Genomic DNA, 20704 nt, shown 5'->3' with positions numbered 1-20704 from the left:
GCTCTTGGGGGAATTACTGGAATTGTCGGGCCTTTGTAAATGATAGGGTGGTCTAGACCTACTCTATCTGTAAAGTGTCCTGAGATAACTCTTGTTATGATTTCGATAGCTTCATGTGTCGAGGAAACACTTGGGAGAGAAGAAGCTGCCCATTTCTTCCTCGTCAGTCCTGGTGTCGCTGTGCGTTTGAGCTAAAGACACCAATCACAGCCTCATAACTTCAGAGTCCACGTCTAAAAAAAAACTATGAGGGTGACATCAAACCCAGTCTAACTAACCAGTGTCAGAAGCCCAGTCAGTGTCAAGAGAAATCACACATCAGATGATGTGGAGGAAAGGAACGGCTCCGCAGCCCCTTTGCATTCTGGGTGGAGATGTGGACATGGTTGAGGAGTACAGATACCTGGGTGTCAACATCATCGACAACAGGCTGAACTGGAAAAATGAACAGTACTGCAGTCTACAAGAAGGGGATGAGCAGACTCTATTTCCTGAGGAAGCTGAGATCCTTCAACGTGTGCAGCAGAATGTTGGAGATGTTCTACCAGTCTGTTGCGACAAGCGCTCTGTCTGTCTATCTATCTATCTATCTATCTATCTATCTATCTATCTATCTATCTATCTATCTATCTAGTTGTACTATCTGTCCACTAGATGGGGCTAACTGACCATCTAATGAAATTGCATTCATCATTGTACACTGATTTGTGTCTATCCTACTGTCTACTTTATTCCCTTAAAATGCCCATATTTAATGCTGTCTTTTTTAAAACTTTATCCTTGCACTGCTATAGTTTTTATATTACTTTGTCTTGATCATTCTCTTATATTGTCCATATTTAATGCTGGTCTCTAGACTTTATCCTTGCACTATTGGACTTATTTGCACTACCACCATGACACACACTCTCATAGAACACCTTACCTACCATGCATACTGAATCATAGGGTCAGTCTCTGCCTTGTCACTGCAAGCGTCTCATGCTTATACATGTGGATTTTTTTATTTAGTATCTTTTCTTTTATTGTCCATATTGTCCATATTATTCATGTGGATTGTTATGTTATCATCCTGTTTATGATGTATGCGTATGTTGTGATGTCTGTAAGCTACTGGGACGTTGAATTTCCCCTTGGGGATCAATTAAGTATCTATCTATCTATCTATAGCTGTAATAGGCTCCATGGCGGTCCTTATATACCGTGTATGGGTCCACCGGAAGGGGAGGGACTTCGCCTCTCTATTGGTTTAAGTCACAGCGCCCTTGTTTGAATGGCGGAAGATGCGTATTGTGAGTAAATAGTCAAACAGGTAAAACCTTATTTAACCTTTTATACCGTTTATGGTTAAACCATCTGCTGGAAAACACTCGGCAGCTGGTAACGGCCGCACTAACAGTTGGTTACTTATCTAACGTAGCCTACCGATAGTAGCTATTTCATGACGTCTCAAAATCCGCTAACAGTCACAAACACACAGCTAATATGAAGTGGTAACGTTAGCTGCAGAAGCTAACTGAACTAACGTTACTAACTCGAGATACAGTTGACGGTAACGCTAGCTGCAGAAGCTAACTAAACTACTAACTAACGCAACTGTTACAGCTATAGTTGAAAGTGTTAACTTGGTTATATATATATTGAAGTCAACTTGTATTAATAGAGCGTTTGTTTAAATAAACCAAAATCTAGCTGTCATTGATGTTCGTTAGAATAGAGCGTGATAATGAATGCTGTTTTTAGGTAATAAAAGGCTCGCTTGGCTAGTTACTTGTGTGCCGAATTTACCAGAATAACCTCAAGATTCCTAAATAGTTTTTTCCCCCTAATTTGGAGGTATGTGTTGTTACCAAGAGCCCAGCTACTTTCAATTGTCTGATTTTTAAATGGAGTTCGGCTCTGAATTAAGCTAAAAAAACTGTAGCGTAAGTCGGATCTTACTGCAGCTCTCTGAACTAACGTGTTGCACTCTTTTATTTCCTGCAGTGTGTGAAACCATGGAACAGGTAAGTCAACATTAGCAAAACAATAACGTTACTATTATTATTTTTGTTATTATTATTTAGCATCAGAGGCTATAGAGGCGTGTGTGGACAGATCGTCTTTCAGTAAGTAGTGGCAGCTGAAGCCTTGTGTGCAGAAACCTGATCTCTGGTTACTCAGTTAATGATTCCAGCGAGGAGCGCTCGCTGTGCTTCAGCCGAGGACTTTTCATTTTAAAAGATGGACACGGACAACAGGACGGCACCTTTTGTACAATCCAGAAATAAGATTTCTTATGTTTACGTGTGGACATCCACGCAGTTCCAGGTAGAGCTTAGACCTGTTCAGCAGCTGCACTATGCTGCTCTGTGATTTTTTTGTCTGCTCATTGAGTGTGTGTTTCTGTGTGCGTGTTGCAGGAACAGCAGGTAGAATGGGACGACGTGAATAAACTTCTGCAGCATCACGGTTTTAAGCCCGTGTACTTTGCAGATCCCGTAGAGAACAAGAATCTTTCAGGTAAGAGTCAGTCCTTCCGCTCTCTTTCAGTATCAAATTAATCATGTTCTTTAAATGGAATGTGTCTACAAGTGCTACATTGTGTAGAAAATACAATTGTATGTAAGTTGTGGGAAAAAGAAAAGTTTAGAAGCATGTTCGCCTCAGTAGTGTTGGAGCCAAATGTGATTTCATTTTCATGAATTGTGCATAGGTTATACTGATATTGAGAGTAAAACTAGAACTCATTATAACATCAAAACTAGTGGCGTTGAGTTGTCAGTCTTTATTCTTATTTGTTGACCGCAGGGCACCGCTAAGTGACTGTGAAGTTGTTTTACTACGCCATCTACGCATTTGTTTCTTAGCGGAAAAGAAGAAAAACGTTAACACCATGAAGTCTGAATGAGAGTTTATTTTTGTCTCTGTGTAAGGACAGGATGCCTCTGACTCTCTCCGTGTGTCCTTAGATCTGATTTTGCTGGACCGGAAGTCGGCCGGCGAGATCAGGAGGACTCTAAAGACGATGCTCACAGACTCGGAGAGAAGACAGGCTCTGATCCAGGAGCTCGTCAAGTCCAACAACCAACTCAAGTGAGTCTTACAATCAAACCCACAGATGGATGACAAAAAATAGATGCGAAACGACTGCAAGCAGATGCAAAATGACTAAAAAGAGATGCATAAAAACTGCCAAATGACTAAAAACAGACCTAGAACAATCACACGGAAACCTAAAAGGTCTTAAAATAGATGCACAGCAACGACAAGGAGACCCCAAAAAGATGCAAAATGACACCAAGTAGATGCAAAATTTCTAAAAACCGAACCGACCACAAAGAGAGACACAAAACGACAACTTAGAAGCGTAAAGCATCCAAAAATGGACGCAAAGCGACTACAAGGAGACCCAAAATGACTACGAAAAGGAGCAAAATAACCAAAAATAGGTGCAAATCAATCACAAAGATGCAACATACTGTACATCAGAGAGACAAATGACCACAGAATGACTGAAAACAGACACATACAGTACCAACTATAACTACAAATGACCAAGAATGACCAATGCGCAGCGCAAAGCCCGACGCAAGCGTCTTTGCTAGTTTAAGACCGCCCAGCGCCCGCGTCGTTTAAATAGCAAAATGCACCCGCGCCCATGGGCATGTTGGTCTTACAGGGAGGTGTGTCCAGGTGCATTCTTGGCGTGTTGCTATCTTGAGGCAGCGGAAAGTGATCGCGCCATTGACTGTACAATGCAGGGACACGCAGGGACGCGCAGCAGCACTACAAACATGCAAAAGATTACAAATATTACAATGTGAAATAGTATTCTAATATGATCAGTTTATTCTCTCCTTCCTGCTTAGCAAATCAGAATCAGAAAGGGTTTTGTTGCCAAGTACGTTTTTTAACACATACAAGGAATTTGTTTTGGTGTCGTTGGTGGACGTCACACATTCTCTAGATGGAATATTAAACAGTATAAGTGGTAAATCCGCCATCATAATAGCAATGCGCCAAGGTACAAACGCGCCTGGCGTTTAAAGGGAATGGGAGATGACCCTCTGATTGGTTTATTGCACGTTACGCCCAAAACACACCTATGATTACTTAAGACACATAAGAACAACCCCTTCGAACCACGCGCCTGGCGCGAGGACCCTTTTTTCCCGCCGTTAAACTAGCAAAAGTGGATTAGTACACGCCTCACTCCGTGTGCTTAGATCGTTAAAATAGGGCCCAAGAAGTCTTAAAGCAGATGTAAGAGAGCTACAAAACAACCACAAAACAACCACAAGGAGGCGCAAAAACAACTTAAAAATAGGTTTTTGCGCCTCCTTGTGGTTGTTTTGTGGTTGTTTTGTAGCTCTTACATCTGCTTTAAGACTTCTTGGGCCCTATTTTAACAAGACACAAAACGACCAAATAGAAATGTAATACTACTAAAAAAATAGATGCAAAACGACTACAAAACCATCACGAAGAGATGCAAAAACGACTAAATGTAGTCTGGTTGTGTTGTTCCTCAGTGGACAGACTCTGGGAGCCTCTAAGATGTCCGTGCCCAGGGGCCCATTGTCTTACAACTGTCCACGATCGTACCCTTTTATAAATTTAGATCTTCGTCCCAGGAGAAAAAGCATTTTAACCACGTTAGCAGTTTTTAAGTAGCACAAATAGCCGGTCCAAGTTTTACGACTCAACTTCATTTTGAGATACGTCCGGTCAGATGGTGATGTTTTAAAAGCAGAATAAGATTGAAACATCGGGGCTGCTCCGTAGTCTCATCCGACAACCAACCGAAAAGAGGTCCACGATCTCCAGGCCGAGGCATGGAGATAAGTCGTGCTCCTGGAATGCGTGGAACCGGACTCTTTCACAGCTTACACGTGCCTGCAGTGTCTGTTACTACTTAATAATGTATGTGCAGTGTGTGTGTCCACCACCTGTCCTCCTGTCATCTCAGCTCATCAGACCATTTCACAGTGACACGGCTGTCCGCTGGAAGTCTCTCGGCCCGAGGCTGGAACCAGCTGACTGTTGTTGTGCTCATGTTTCGGCACACCGTTTCCCGGAGAGAACAATCACTGAGCGCAGAGAAATACTATACGGCTACTGGGTTTGTCGGGGGGAAAAGTACAGTCTTATTGCAAATGCTTTGTCAGATATTGTTTAGTTTAGTCTTGTGATGTCTGTAATGGAATTAATTAGGGCTGAACGATTTGGGGGGTGGGGGGTTATCTAATTGCGATTTTTTTTTTTTTTTTTTTTTTCTGCCAGAAATTGGGATTACGATTTGATTTTTTTTTTTGCAGCTTAAGTTTATCTAAAGTTCAATATATACTGTCTAACAGATAAAACATGTCACGGAGCATTAGTGAGACACCATCAAAACAGCTCTATATTCTTATGCAAGGATGAGAACATAGATATCAACTGCTGTTTTTTCTGTTAATAAGTATGGGACAGATACACAGAACATTTATCACAAAAGCTAAAGTTATGATAATAAACTCAGTGCCAATAAAAAAATATCAGTGCTTTCCTGTGAACTAGACTGTCTGATATGCCTCAGTTCAATAGCAGCATCTACATATCGCACCTTCTACGATCACGTTAAAGTAATACAAAATAAAGGACATTTCTGTAAACAATATGTGATATGTGACTATCATTCCAGCATATATCTTATGAAAAAACAGTAAATATAATAATAAAAAGTGAGATAAGAAATGTGAAACCAAATGTTCCACCAAACATTCAACTAAATATTGCACATTCGATTAATTGCGGTCTTCACGCCTTCTATCGCCTTCTTTCAAATCGCGGATTTCGATTCGACCTAGAATCAATTACAACTATTAAATAAATGGCCAACTATTTTGATAATCGATTAATCAGCTTGAGTCTTTTTTTTTTTTTTTTATGGAAAAAAAAAGCTTGTTAAATGTGAATATTTTCTTCTCTGTTTCTTCTCTCCTCTGTGACCGTAAACTAAACATCTTTGAGTTGTGGACAAAACAAGACATTTGAGGACGTCGTCTTGGGCTTTTGGGAAACACTGGTCGACATTGTTCTCCATTTTCTGTTCACCCTTAATTTTCAGGAATAGCGGAAATGTATACCCATTTGAAGTGCAACACCTGTTTGACTTATGCCTACCATCCACTCGAACAGTGGTTCTCAACCTTTTTGATTCGTGGGTTCCGGGCCTTGTTGATGGGGCTAGCGGCGGGTGGGAAAAAAACTGTTCATGTGACGTGAGGTTTTGGTCCTGATGGACCTCAGCCTCCTGTCAGAGGGGAGTGTCTCAAAGAGTTTGTAGGTGGGAGGGGTCGGCCACAATCTTTCCAGCACGCTTCAGAGTCCTGGTGGCGTACAGGTCCTGGAGCGGCGGCAGATTGCAGCCAATCACCTTCTCTGCAGACCGAATGACACGCTGCAGTCTGCCCCTTGTCCTTGGCAGTGGCAGCAGCGTACCACATGGTGATGGAGGATGTGAGGATGGACTCGATGATGGCGGCGTAGAAGGGCACCATCATTGTCTCTGGCAGGTTGAATTTCTTCAGCTGCCGCAGGAAGTACGTCCTCTGTTGCGCTTTCTTGACGAGGGAGCTGGTGTTCAGCTCCCACTTTGAGATCCTGGGAGATGGTAGTTCCCAGGAAGCGGAAAGACTCCACATTGTCAATTGTGGAGTCACAAAGGGTGATGGGGGCAGTGTGGGGCTGAGCTCTTCCTGAAGTCCACAACCATCTCCACTGTCTTCAGAGCGTTGAGCTCGAGGTTGTCTTGATTGCACCAGTTCACCAGGTGGTCAGCCTCCTCCTTTATCAGAGTCTGGTTGTTACCCCTCTCCGCCTGGCAGTCTCCTCTGCTCCATATCTTCATAATGGAGCTAATCATTGTTAATCGAGCCTTCAGTTCTCCCTTCCTGTATGCATTAAAGTTTTAAACTACAACTCAGAAAAAAGCGACAAAGTCAAAATGTCGGAAAAAGCTACAAAAACTTTGGCCCGTGCTCTCTTTGTTTTGGCCCGCCATGGATTTGACATGCTCATGCTTATTCTCCTCTTATTTTAAAAGTAATGACTATGAAACGTACATTTTGTGCAGTTAAAAAGTACGTAATCTGAGTTTAACGGCAATGTAGTGCACAGTGCTGGTAAACTACCCATTTAAATTACATGCGTACGTTTTATCTATGGAGAATGGCAAGAATTACGGTATTCTTCAACATCGACATTTATTGCACCTCTGGTCTAAAGCGTCGTCAAACATCTATCTCTCTAATAAGTGTGTGTGTGTGTGTGTGTGTGTGTAGAGAGGAGGCTCATGAGCACACTCTTGGAGCAGCTCAGCAGCGTGAGCGGTCCGCTGAGCTGGAGGCGCTGCTGGCCGTGGTGAGGACCAGAGTCCAGGACCTGGAGGACCGCTGCCTCGCCAAGGCTGTCCAACAGCACAGCCACACGCAACAACTGCAGCGGGAAAACCAGGAGGCACAGGCACGTCAGCACACTGCACACACACACACTTTATCACAGTAAATATTCACATTTAACAAGCTGCAATAGAATAGAAGTTTGACTTTTTTATTTTTTATATAAAAAAATGACTCCATCAGATGAATGAACGCTTTTGACGCTTTCTCTGACGTATTAGTTTCCTTTTTCGATTTTGTTTTTTCGACGCTTTTTAAGGCTTTTTTTCCATGCTTCTTTCAACGCCTTTTTCAATGCTTTTTTTAACGTTTTTTTCTTTTTCTTTTTCTTTTCACGATTTCGCCGTCTTTTTCTGCACTTTTTTTTGCATTTTCGGTGCTTTTTTCAACACTTTTCCACGCTTTTTCCCCCCGATGTTTTTGTTTTAAAGATGCTGCAGAGCTTTTAAAAATAAATTTGTAAATGTTTCTCAGGATAAGTCTAAAATTAACAAAATGCTGAATATTGTGAGAGAATCTGCTCTTATTAAGAAGCATCTGTCGTGTGTAGGAACGGTGTCAGGTCCTGGAGCGGAAGCTGTCCGAACAGAGGGAGGAAGTCGTTCAGCTTCAGAGGAAACTGTATTTCACCGTCAAAGAAGAAGAGCAACGATTGGCTCGCCAGAGTCGCGCTCTCCAGCACGTCTGCAACGAAGCGAGCCGGCAGAACTCCCCAGCAGAGCAGCGGTAAGAACACAACGGATGCACCGCAGCCTCCTGTTGATTAGCACTTTGATTAGGGCTGCAACTAATCAATTATTTTCATCGTTTGATTAATCTGTGGAGTTACTTTCTGTATGAATGGATTAGTTGTTTGATCTGGATTAGGGCTGCAACTAACGATTATTTTCATAGTCGATTAATCTGTCAATTATTTTCTCCATTAATCGATTAGTTGTTTGATCTATAAAAATGTCAAAACATGGTGAAAAATGTGGATCAGTGTTTCCCAAAGCCTAAGAGGACGTCCTCAAATGTCTTGTTTTGTCCAAAACTCAAAGATATTCAGTTTACTGTCACAAAGGAGAGAAGAAACTAGAAGATATTCACATTGAACAAGCTGGAATCAGAGAAATCTTATTTTTTTTTTAATAAAAGAAATTACCCAAACGATTAATCGATTATCAAAATAGTTGGAGATTAATTTAATAGTTGACAACTAATCAATTAATCGATTCATCGTTGCACCTCTAATCTGGATATTCAGTTTACTGTCACAGAGTGAAAAAACAATTTTTTAATGAAATGACAAACTTATTAATCAAGGATTTTGGCGCTTTTTTTCGACGTGTTACTCAACTGCAATTTTAGTAGCTTTTTCCAATGTTTTTTTTAAAAATGTTTTTGTCGTTTATTTTCGGCTTTTGACGCTATTTTAGTTTCTCCGATGTCATTGGCTCTTTTGGCAACGCAAGTTTTTTCGATGGTTTGATGCTTTTTGTCGGTGGGTTTTCATTTTCGGGTTTAATTTAAAAGATGACAACTAATCGACTATTTTTTACTTCTGGTCTGGTACAGACGTGAGAAATGTCTATTCATACTTGAGAGAGGAAACTAAGCTGTTTATGTTAACCCCCAGATCTGTCAACGGAGAACCAGGAGGACCTCGCATGACTCATCAGACAAAAATCAAGAATGTTACTCCATCTCTCAGAGCCATCCTCAAGGTAACCTGACAAATGTTTACTCGTTTTCACAGTATTTTCTCTCTAAAGCAGAAGGTCATGCTCTCACGTTTGTTACAAGGCATCCCAGGAACAGCAGAAGGGAAGCGCTGCTCAAATAGAAGAGCTTGAGAGGGAGGTGGAGCGCCTGAAGCTCGAGCTGGAGACGAGGTGTGTTCAAGTGCGTGTGCTGTCATATCAGGCTTCATCTACATACTGCATTTTGGTTTGAAAACGAATATCTTTTGCTACGTTTACACCTCGTGTCCACGCTACTCCGGTGTTTCCGAGCCCCTTAAAACGGAGACATTTGGAAACTGTGCTGCCCCGTTTTGGTTTGAAACTCCGGGGTTGCTTTTGTAGTCTGGATGAGCACAAAACAGTGACTTTTGGATACAATGACGCACGTCAGTCAGTCTTATTGGCTAGGTAGGCTAACCTAGCTTTCAGTAACGGTTCCACCTCGTCATTGGTCCAAGTTAATAAATCCCTGCTCTTACTTTTCACCATTGTTGTTCGTTATCCAAAGTATTTCCTGTATTTTCAACTTCTACGTCCATGATTTTAAAAAGCAAACGTCTGTGTTCCTCTGGGCAGGCTCAAACAAGGAAATCTAAAAACACAAAAATCGTCCGTTTGGCCAAAAAAGCCAATAACGCGAGGTAGAAGCTCCCATGATAAGGGTTGGGGATCGGCTGAGTGTCTTCCGACACCGGTGCCTAAACCGATACTTAAAAATAAATAAATAAAAGAGCACAAAATGACAAAGAACGGCTTGTTTATTGCTTAGGCCACATGGTCAAATTTAAAACTGTAAAAAACGATAACTTATTTCACATGTCATATGTCAGCGGTGATGCAAACCGTACTGAAGACCACCTTTACAAGTGGACCCAGGCACAGATCATCGAACAATAATACCCATACACTTGGTCGGTGACTCGTCATAGCTGGGGGCCGTGGCCTGTGGGGGAGCCGCCGTGGGAGAAAACACTCCATTCCCCCTGACCGGATAACATAGCGTTAACCCAGTATGGACCACTCAAAAGCACTTTTACCGCTTGACAGAGCAAGATACATACAAAAAACTGAGCCGTATTGGGTCGGATTGTCCGTACATTATATGTGACTGGACAAACGACCCAACGGAATGGCCAGAGGTATCGTTTCCTGATAGTTAGCTACCTGATTGAGTCTCCAGGTAAGAGACAGCTAACGGTAACCGTTAGCTTATCTTATGATGAGATGATTCAATCTGACGTTATTATGAGTAACGTTATCCCGGGGTCATCAAACTGTCTATTTTTATCCCACGTTCATTAAAGCTATATTAAAGACAAGTATGTCTTAGCATGTTAAATGAATAAATTCCTTGTAACTGTTACAGTTTGGACTGTAGCAGCGACGTTAGTTATATTAACACCTCTGTCTATTCGGCAGTATATAATCCGAATTTTTTAACTTATTAGAGGCGCAGAACGCCACACAGCAACTTTTTGGCATTGTACCAAGCAAAAAAACAACCACAAATATGACAGAGATTAAAGATTAACCGCTAACAAGGTCTACGCTCATTAATTAGAATGGTTTGTTTTCTCTCACGGCATAAACGGAAATTAAGTTTTAGTGGGCGTTCCCAGTTATGCCGACCAAGTCTATACCCGTACCTGGGTATTATTGATCTAATCAGAAGCACAGCACTTATGTACAGGACCAACTATCTTTGCAGATTGCCTAAAGAAGACAACACGACTGAGAGCAGTGAGGACATCGGTTTGTGTGCCCACTATCGCCATGTAAGCATACTGTCTGAATACGTTCTTGTTTCCTGAAATCTGCTCTCTCAAAGGGTAACTACGGGGGGGGTTTTTTTCAACGTGGACTCTATTTTACCATGTTTTTGTGTCTAAGTTAACATTAAACCGCCCCAAAATCACTATTCGCCAAACAAAGAGGATTTTACTCTATAACAAAAAGGTCTATCTCTGTAGGGATCCTTTCCATAATGTTGTCAGACACTTAGAAAAATAATGGTAGCCTGCCAGTGGCAAAAACAGCACTTTCACTGGACGGAAACTGATGGTGAACATTTGCCCTGTAGGATTACATTGCAGCCCGGTTCGCAGCTGATGGTCACAGCGTTCTCGCTTAATACTGGACCAGTTTCAAAAACTTTTGTTCCCATTAGTCACTTAGACACCAAAACATGGAAACAATAGGGTCCAGGTTGAAAGAAGAAACTTTAAGTTACCCTTTAAACATAACTTAGTGCCAGTTTTTTTCCTGATTTGTTCCAGCTGTTGGATGAGATCAGTGCCGTTGTGAACAATCCCAACGCTCCATTACGCCTGCACCGACAGAAACCTTCCTCTGTTGGTTTGGAGCTGGCTGAGTTTCAGACTCTGCTCCCCACGCTGGAGGACTGGGCCCAGCAGCTCCACCTCCTGAAGGTAAACACCCACCACAGGGGTTGATGGGAAATATGAGAGAGCTTTGTGTAGTTTCTCACTGATCAGACTGCTGAAACTCGATCCTGAATAATGTGCTTTGGCAGGATGTTTTCTCCACTTCTGCAACGGCGTAAAATTGCTTTATGTGTGTAGGATCTGCAAAGGGGTTTGTGTAAACTGAAAGGCAGACTGATGCCCTGGCAGCCTCCTGACGGTGGCCATAATGCTGTAGAAGCATTGAAGGTGGAGGACATGATGTTGCTGGTGGACACCATGCTGGAAAACACCTTGTCTGGTGAGGAGAAGGTACAGCACTACGCCAGTATTGATTGTCCAAGATGGGTTTTAAATACACCAAAAAGCCCACAAAAGCAGCCCTTTGTCTAATTCCAATTTTTTTTAAATTTGACCTCTCCAAGTCTGGACTCTCCAATTAATGTTATCTAGCCAGGTTATGTGTGATGGACAGATAGCATCATGGTTGGCGGATTTCCATTTGCCTATTTCATTATAGTTAACAACACAGTTAAGTTAAGCCGACAAAAGGTGAGCGCCGCCATGCGCCAACGAAGGTTTAGACAAAAGATCGGCGTTTGGATTAAAAGACTCCCAGGACACCAACCAAATTGTTGTATTTACCTGGGGACGCAAACTCTGATCTGGGTTGAAAGCCCTTGTTTTAGGACCCAAACATTCACCTCCACTTCCTCCCTACGCTGATGACAGCGCTCTTTTACAGCAGTTAATGTGGGGCATGAGGTAATAAATACGTGGAATACATACATATTACCGTGCATTACTTTTCGTAGCTATATTTACAAATAGGTTTATGAGGACAGCCTGGTTGGTTGCAGCCATTTTTTCAAAAATATTTCAAATTTTTTCAAAAATATTTCAAATTTTTTCAAAAATATTTTAAATTTTTTCAAAAATATTTTAAATTTTTTCAAAAATATTTCACATTTTTTCTAAAATATTTCACATTTTTCTAAAATATTTTTCCAAAATATTCAAAATGAATTCCCAAAATATTCAAATTCTTTCTAAAAAAAAATAACGTCGCCCAGCCTCCCTGCCTTCCCGGCTGCTACCGGGGGACGGCTAACATTAGGTCAGCAACAACTACTGGGGGCTAACGTTTACGGTCAAGTTTCCCTGGTGCGGAGCTTTGCCTCCAACATGGCAAATAAAATACAGTTATTATACGCACACTTATCACATTAGAAGGCAGAGGGATAGCTAAATGTTTGATATGCTGATCAACAGAAAGCCCGGAGAGAGAGAGAGAGAAGCTATTGCTTACTGCTAAACTAAAGTAGTTAACAGAGCTAACAACTGGTGGTGGTGGTGTTTCAGGTGCTTCGGAGTCCCACTCGCTACACTCTGGGCTCCATGGTGTCTCACTTCCAGAAGCTGTTTGACGTCCGCTCCCTCAGCGGAGTGTTCCCACGAATGAACGAGGTCTACACCCGGCTGGCAGAGATGACCAACACCATGAGGAACCTGCGAGATGTCCTGCAGCTAGGTGAATATAAGTAGGGGCGGGGGAAAGAATCCATACAGCTTAGTATCTAGGGCTGCTCGATTAAGAAATGAAAACAGTCATAATCACAATTAATTTGGTCAATATTGAAATGAGGATTATTTAACAGCATTACTCATTGAAACAGAAAAGAGCAGGAACTCTCTATATTAAACTATAAATATACTATAAAATAACAGCATTTTCTGACGCTGAAAACTGACTTAATAATTCATTTTCAAAATAGTTGGCGATTATTTTTCCGTCGAATGTCTAATCGATTAGTTGACTAATCGTTGCAGCTCTACATGATAATTTAACTTTTTGATGCTATAATAGTTAAATCAATTGCTTTTTCAGTCCACTAGATGGTGCACTCAAGCTTTTTTTTCTGGTGAGGTCAGCTATCTAATTTACCCAAATATAAGACGAGCCCGATAATTGGACAATCATGCTTATCATAACTCATCTTTTGGAAAAAGACTTTTCCAATTAAGATTTTTTATTTTTTTTATTTCAGTCAAAATCAAGCACGTCACCTTCAAACGGGATCTCCGTTTGCAGGGTTCAGGCTGTACCGGACCCTCCCGGTGATCATGCTGCGCAGCCAGCCAGTCCCCCACTGCTGACGGGTGCAGAGCTTCGCTGGAGCTCTGACTGTCTGTCTGCGCAGCCGTCTGACGGCATCAGTATTAAATTGAGACAGTTTCCTTACCGGATAAAAACGTCTCGTTGTCGCGTTAAATAGTAGTCTAATTCGGTGTTTTGGTACAGTTGGTTTTAACGCCTGATGCGAAGTGTAGGGCTATAGGAGTACACGTGAAAACCCTGAACAAGCAGCATCGTTCTGCTCAGTCTTTCTGCTGTGCCCCATTCACGTAGTGTTTAGTTTTACACTATGTAGGTTAAACTCTGCAATTAATCCGCGGTTCACATGTATGCATGAACTGTGGTGGTCCATTACACTGTAGGCTATATTCAAAATCACTGATAATTTTTGATCAATACAATGTAGAAAACATTACACTTCACAACGTTTTGCATCCATAACATGATTGTGCTATTGTACAATTTAGCAGTAGCCTATGTAAGTCAATCCTACATTTTTCAACTTGGGAGCAAAGCGTACTTAAACAACTGGACTTTGGGGTCAAGTGTTGTCGTATCCGGCCCATGTCCCAGATGTGAAAGCCCCCTTTACTGGACTATTATATTTTGTATTTTGAATTGTTACCTGCCACCAGAATTTTGTGATTTTCTTGGCATAAATATAGACGTTTTTACCATAAATTGGTGCATAAAAATGTCTTTTACCCTCAAAATTTCCTTGCCATAAAAACATATTTAAATTGCAGTAAATTTGAGTTAGAGAGTTAAAACGATGAAAAGATGGAGAACCAGACAGACAATATGTACAGCGTCAGAGAGAAACACGGACAATCGAACAGACAGACAGTGACAACAAAGACAAAAACAAAAACAACATACTGTAGAGAATGAAAGTAAGGCTGCGTGGCGTGAGCGTGGCGTTTCTGTTGCGTGTCAGTTGCGTGGCGGCTGCGTGGCGGCTGCGTGGCATTTTCTATGTCTTTACACACCAGAAACGTGTCTGACGCGGCGCTGCTGCTGCTAGCCTTGTCTGTACACATGTATGTTTTCCCATTGATACTGCACTCAAGCAGCACTCAAGCAATGTTTAGCTTCATGTTAAACATAAAAAAAATACTCATTTGATTACAGCAAAGACAACGTCGGCAGTATTGACGGCAAAATAGGCTACAGAATATTTCGTTCTGTATTGACAGGTGCAATATTTCAAAATCGATAATTATTTATTATTATTATTTTAAATTACATTTAAATCTGCATTTATGTCAAAACCTAGAGACTTTCAAACATCAAAATGTCATTTATTAAATGTATTCGTGTCAAAATGACATATAAACATATAAACAATGCAAGTTGCTTGCTGAATTTAAAACAAATGAAAGGGAAATTATTTCCAACATTCTTTTATTGAACACATTTAATTGAATATAAAGGCACCACTAAAAAAAAAGAAAAAAGAATGACAGTAACATTTTAAAGTGCAGTTTTCTACTAATATTTTCTTTCAGTTAACACAAAGAATCGCCGAGTGTCTTTTGCGATATGTCTCGGCCTTTCGTGATACGGTTATTGCGGCAGTTAATATCGCGACGAGACACAAAAACCATATATATTGTGCAGCCCTAAGGCCGGTTACACACTGGAAGCGTCTCGCGAGCGTGTCAGCCGCGTGGCGTGTCCGTTTATATTTCAGCTCCCATGTTAACAGGTCAGAGTTTACACACTGCCTGCGTGATACGCGCGTCTCAGGTGCATGCTAGAAATAGAACCGACGCCTATTTTTCACGCGAGACGCGAGCGTGTTGGAAGCGTTTTCAGGCAAAATAGAATAGGAAAATATGTTTATATATATATATACACAAATGCATATTAATAAATGACATCTTGATGTTTGAAAGTCTCTAGGTTTTGACATCAATGTAGATATAAATGTAATAAAAAATTTCAGAGATTTTCACATATTGCACCTGTCATACAGAACGAAATATTCTGTAACATATTTTGCAGTCAATACTGCCGACGTTGTCTTGCTTTAATCAGATCAGTAGACTATATATTTATGTTTAACAACTCTCTCCCCATACGTCGAACAAGCCGATATATAAAAGGTAGGATAGGCTACAATAACAACGTAGTGTGTGTTCTGAGTGACAGATAGGCTATATAGGCCCTTTACAGCTACACTAAGTTGTTATAAACAGACAGCCCACTTACCCATTTTTCAGAGTTTGAATCTGTCGGCGCTATGTCCCGAGATCAGCCCTCCCTGTACCTAGCAGCAGGAGCAGCGCCGTGTCACACACGCTTCTGGTGTGTAGGACACAGAAAAATCCACGCAGCGGCCACGCTTCTGAGACGCAACAGAAACGCCACGCTCACGCGACGCATCCAGTGTGTAACCGGCCTAATTGACGGCTCCTGTCAGGAAGGCGCACATTCAGCTTACTGCCATTTGCCGCCACCTGCTGTCGTGGATTTGTATTGGTGTTTAAAAGTCTAGACCCCCTCAATATAGGATCACCTCACTTTTTCAGATATATTCGTAGGGGAAAACCGCAATATATCGCAGAATAGAGCTGCACGATATGAGGGAAAATATGCGATGCCGTTGTTGAACATGGCAGTAACAATATTACTTGCGATAAACAGATATTAAAGTGAACTCAGTTCTGCTGCTTTCAGTATTTTGCTAAAATACAACACATTGCTTGTTGAATTTAAAAAAAGAAAACCAAAGAAATCATTTCAAACATGTCATCGAACAAATTGAACGCTGAATTGAACACAGAAGGCACCACTAAAAAAAGAAATTGACCATTACATTTTAAAGTGCAGTTTTCTACTGAAGCTCTCTTTCAACTAACTCCAAAAATCTCTCGACTGTCGCAGCTTTTCGTGATGCGTTTATTACCCAAGTTGACATCGCGATGGCGATACTTTGGTCACTTTTGGATATTTGGACAGCGGTTCAGCAGGAGCGAACATGTTCAGCTGATAAGTTTGTGGTTGCGTGTCAGACTGCAGGGTTCCTCCGGCCGAGCTGGTGGACCACGTATCCAGGCTGGTTTCCTCCACTGAACACGCCGCCGGACTCCATCGGCTGCTGGGAGAGGCGGATGTCGACAGGTTCACACACGTTGTTTGCAACATCCCGTGTTGTTGTTGTGCAACAGCGTTGACAGCAATCCTCTCTATCTTGTGTTTTCCAGGATCCTGGTCAAAGTGAAGCAACACCACGAGTTCTTCCCTGCTTTCCATGCCCTCATCACGGACATTTTACACACTCTGGGTAAACATGACATAAGAACTATACACATTAAGGTTTGCAGACACAAAGCAACGCGGATTAAACATATAAGAAGTAGGCTTGGGCTTATATTTTCAAATCCAATCATGGTTACTAGAGATGACAGGCTGCTGCAGTGAACGTGTAATTGGACAAGTATATGTTGCGTTAGCGGCTTCCACTTTAATCATTCAAAAGCTGTGTTTAAAACCGTTTCCCTCACTCACTCACTATTCCCTCTATAGCGTTTATTAAATAGTGAACTATAATAGGGAACAACCGAACAAGACTTCAAACGCTCACTGAGAACACATCGTTGCGTGACTTGTGTAAGGAGGTGCGCCCATTGTTTGTGCACCCAGCATCATGTTAACGGACCGAAAAAATCTATCTGGCCACCCCCCCTATGCCCGCGCGCTGCAGCGATAGTTTTGGCGTCTCCTCTATTTTTTTTATGCTATACGCGAGCGTATGTGTCACACGGAGAGAGAGACGGACGGACGGACGGACGGACAGAGAGAGTAAATGTTACATTTACACTGTTTAGAAACGAAAGCCCGCTCCATTTTTCCTTTTCAGTTTTCGCGGTTGCTTCTGCTTCTTCTCCACCGGTAAACCACAACCGCGCTGCATTGTGGTATACGGGAGTGAAATGTAGGGTACATCGTCAAATTAGCTGTGCATTGTGGGTATTTTATAGTAGACTATATAGTGAATGAAATTAACCGCAAAGAATTCGAACACCGCTACAAAACAGCGAACACACCTATGTAGTGCACTATTCCCGCGATAGGGAACGGTTTCTAACACAGCTAGTCTGTCCTGCCTGAAAAAAAAAATGTATTTGCCGCGTTGGAGGCAGAGCTCCGCTGCAGGGTTAACGTGACCGTAAACGTTAGCCCCCAGTAGTCATTGCTGGCCTAATGTAGCTCCTGTTAGCCGTCCCCCGGCAGCAGCTGGAAATAAGAGGGAGGCTGGACGACTGCACTCAGTTTTGTAGAAAGAATTTGAATATTTTGAGGATTCTTGAAGAGCTCATTCGTGCGTGTGTGTTTTTCAGGAGTGAATCACCTGGACGCCATCATTCCTGCTCTGCAGTCTTTGAAACAAACGGCCCAGTGATGGCACGTTGGTTCTACTGAACTCAGAGCTCCGTTTTTATTCGACGTGAGGACTTTTGTTTGGAATAAAAAGTCAACATTTGGTGAATGAGTCACAGTGACTTTAGTCTTAATAAATAAATGAATAAACAAATATGTAAAAGTTTATGATTGAATGAAACATAAATACATGCTTTAAATATATTCCTATAGTTTTCTACACAGCGTTGGAAAAGCTTCTAAAAACGACCAAAACATTGAAAAATGCAAGTGTGACACACTGACAGTACTAAGTGTAAAAAGCTACAAAAGCATGTAAAGCTTTAAAGGTCCTATGACATGCTGCTTTTTGGATGCTTTTATATATCCCTTTGTGGCTAATACTGTATGTGAAGTCTCTTTTATATAGGCCTTAGTGGTCCCCTAATACTGTATCTGAAGTCTCTTTTATATAGGCCTTAGTGGTCCCCTAATACTGTATCTGAAGTCTCTTTTATATAAGCCTTAGTGGTCCCCTAATACTGTATCTGAAGTCTCTTTTATATAGACCTTAGTGGTCCCCTAATACTGTATCTGAAGTCTCTTTTATATAAGCCTTAGTGGTCCCCTAATACTGTATCTGAAGTCTCTTTTATATAGACCTTAGTGGTCCCCTAATACTGTATCTGAAGTCTCTTTTATATAGGCCTTAGTGGTCCCCTAATACTGTATCTGAAGTCTTTTATATAAGCCTTAGTGGTCCCCTAATACTGTATCTGAAGTCTCTTTTATATAGACCTTAGTGGTCCCCTAATACTGTATCTGAAGTCTCTTTTATATAGACCTTAGTGGTCCCCTAATACTGTATCTGAAGTCTCTTTTATATAGACCTTAGTGGTCCCCTAATACTGTATCTGAAGTCTCTTTTATATAGACCTTAGTGGTCCCCTAATACTGTATCTGAAGTCTCTTTTATATAGACCTTAGTGGTCCCCTAATACTGTATCTGAAGTCTCTTTTATATAGACCTTAGTGGTCCCCTAATACTGTATCTGAAGTCTCTTTTATATAGACCTTAGTGGTCCCCTAATACTGTATCTGAAGTCTCTTTTATATAGACCTTAGTGGTCCTCTAATACTGTATCTGAAGTCTCTTTTATATAGACCTTAGTGGTCCTCTAATACTGTATCTGAAGTCTCTTTTATATAGACCTTAGTGGTCCCCTAATACTGTATCTGAAGTCTCTTTTATATAGGCCTTAGTGGTCCCCTAATACTGTATCTGAAGTCTCTTTTATATAGGCCTTAGTGGTCCCCTAATACTGTATCTGAAGTCTCTTTCCCGAAATTCAGCCTTGGTGCAGAATTACAGCCACTAGAGCCAGTCCCACAATGAGCTTTCCTTAGGACGTGCCATTTCTAGCCACTGGGGGACCATAGGCAGGCTGGGGGAACTCATTAATTTTAAAAAACCTCATAAAGTGAAATTTTCATGCCATCGGACCTTTTAAAATATATATATATATATATATATATATATATATATATATATTTCATTCAAAGCTTACATAATAAGTGATCTTATGAAAATGATCCCTACAGAGATAGACCAAGATCCCTTTTGTTTAACATGACACAGCCCAGAAATCACCAAACCCACCAGTCCCCGTTTTAAATAAACAGTAATTTTATCATCATAAAATTCACTTCATTCAAAGTCGACTAAAACAAAATCAAACTATCAAGAGCCGTCTTGATTCCTCTTTCCGCTGCTCCAACAATCACAACTCTGGTTTGGTTGAAATAAACCCTTAATTCACAGATTTAGATGTGAAAATAGGCTGGCTCTATACACGCTAAAAGTACAGTTTATTTTAAATGGAGTCTGGTGGGTTTTGCGATGGGGACTCTTGGGATTCCTTTATTTCTGTGTCCATATGTTAATGACGTATCTCTGCATTTATACCTGTATTTATTTTATTTATTGAGACTTAACTATTCGCTTGTTCTCTGTAGACCCGGGTTGTGAAACATAATCCTGGTTAATAACTGTCTGCATTCCTCAGGCCGTCACTAATCCCTCACATTACTAAGCAGCATTTTCTAAAGCTGGCTGTGTTCTTCGCATTTTTCATTGTTTCCTAATACGACATGGATGTACAGACTGTACACACCAGGTTTAACCTGGCAAGCGTTTATGAAAACCATCTCATGTTTATATATTCACTGTAATGTTATTTATAGTTTCAAATCCTAACAGAGGTTATCTCAGGACACTTTTACAGATAGAGTAGGTCTAGACCACACTATAATTTTACAGAGACCCAACAATTTCTACAAGAGCAAGCATTTGGTGCGACAGTGGCGAGGAAAAACTTCCTTGAACGGGCAGAAACCTCGGACAGAACCTGACTCTTGGTGAGCGGCCATCTGACGCTGCCGGTTGAGGGAGAGTTGCGGTTTTAACAGTATTTTTTTTAAGATGCTACTGGCCTAATATCACTAAACATTGTGTGTGCATGTTTTCAATTACCATACGGAACCTTAGACATTAAACTTAGACCTTGAATATTAGATGGTTTAAAAAAAAAACATTGCAAGGTTAAACCACATGCATTTATACATTTCGAA

At 41.2% G+C, this 20704-nt stretch overlaps 2 protein-coding genes and 1 long non-coding RNA gene across 9 annotated transcripts in view; 1 reads left to right on the top strand and 2 right to left on the bottom strand.

The window, feature by feature from the left end:
* LOC116057804 (gastrula zinc finger protein XlCGF17.1-like) overlaps positions 1–20704 on the bottom strand; it is a 211240-nt gene that overhangs the window by 110904 nt on the left and 79632 nt on the right. The window lies entirely within an intron of this gene.
* cep70 (centrosomal protein 70) lies at positions 1211–18248 on the top strand. 6 transcript variants are annotated; one of them, XM_031302387.2, is made up of 16 exons: positions 1258–1302; positions 1604–1616; positions 1984–2006; positions 2403–2502; positions 2952–3075; positions 7308–7488; positions 7975–8150; positions 9043–9130; positions 9210–9298; positions 10857–10923; positions 11425–11577; positions 11731–11883; positions 12934–13102; positions 16726–16834; positions 16918–16997; positions 18055–18248. In XM_031302387.2, exons 3-16 carry the CDS (start codon positions 1998–2000, stop codon positions 18114–18116), a joined length of 1560 nt encoding a protein of 519 aa, XP_031158247.1. In that variant the 5' UTR covers positions 1258–1302; positions 1604–1616; positions 1984–1997; the 3' UTR covers positions 18117–18248. The 6 variants fall into 6 exon arrangements, with proteins under 6 accessions (XP_031158246.1, XP_031158247.1, XP_035854225.1 ...); XM_031302386.2 differs by lacking the exon at positions 1604–1616 and having other exon boundaries at positions 1211–1312; positions 1987–2006; XM_035998332.1 differs by lacking the exons at positions 1258–1302; positions 1604–1616 and adding an exon at positions 1319–1398 and having other exon boundaries at positions 1987–2006; positions 9219–9298.
* LOC118494423 overlaps positions 10158–20704 on the bottom strand; it is a 23658-nt gene continuing 13111 nt past the window's right edge. The window contains exon 3 of the long non-coding RNA XR_004896545.1: positions 10158–10297. This is a non-coding gene — a long non-coding RNA (uncharacterized LOC118494423). The remainder of the gene's footprint in view (positions 10298–20704) is intronic.

Source organism: Sander lucioperca, chromosome 24 (genome assembly GCF_008315115.2).
Source record: "Sander lucioperca isolate FBNREF2018 chromosome 24, SLUC_FBN_1.2, whole genome shotgun sequence".
In the NCBI taxonomy this organism is placed as follows: Eukaryota; Metazoa; Chordata; class Actinopteri; order Perciformes; family Percidae; genus Sander; species Sander lucioperca.
The sequence above is the reverse complement of the archived record's forward strand: the minus strand, read 5'-3'. Positions and strand labels throughout refer to the sequence as shown.

Excerpts from the sequence above, each read along its gene's own strand:
- cep70 (XM_035998329.1), top strand. The coding sequence starts at position 1,344 with ATGGTTAAACCATCTGCTGGAAAACACTCGGCAGCTGGTAACGGCCGC. Across the intron at positions 1,399-1,986 it reads TGGTAACGGCCGCACTAACA|TGTGTGAAACCATGGAACAG; the intron begins GTTGGTTACTTA and ends TATTTCCTGCAG. Across the intron at positions 10,924-11,424 it reads TGTGTGCCCACTATCGCCAT|CTGTTGGATGAGATCAGTGC; the intron begins GTAAGCATACTG and ends GATTTGTTCCAG.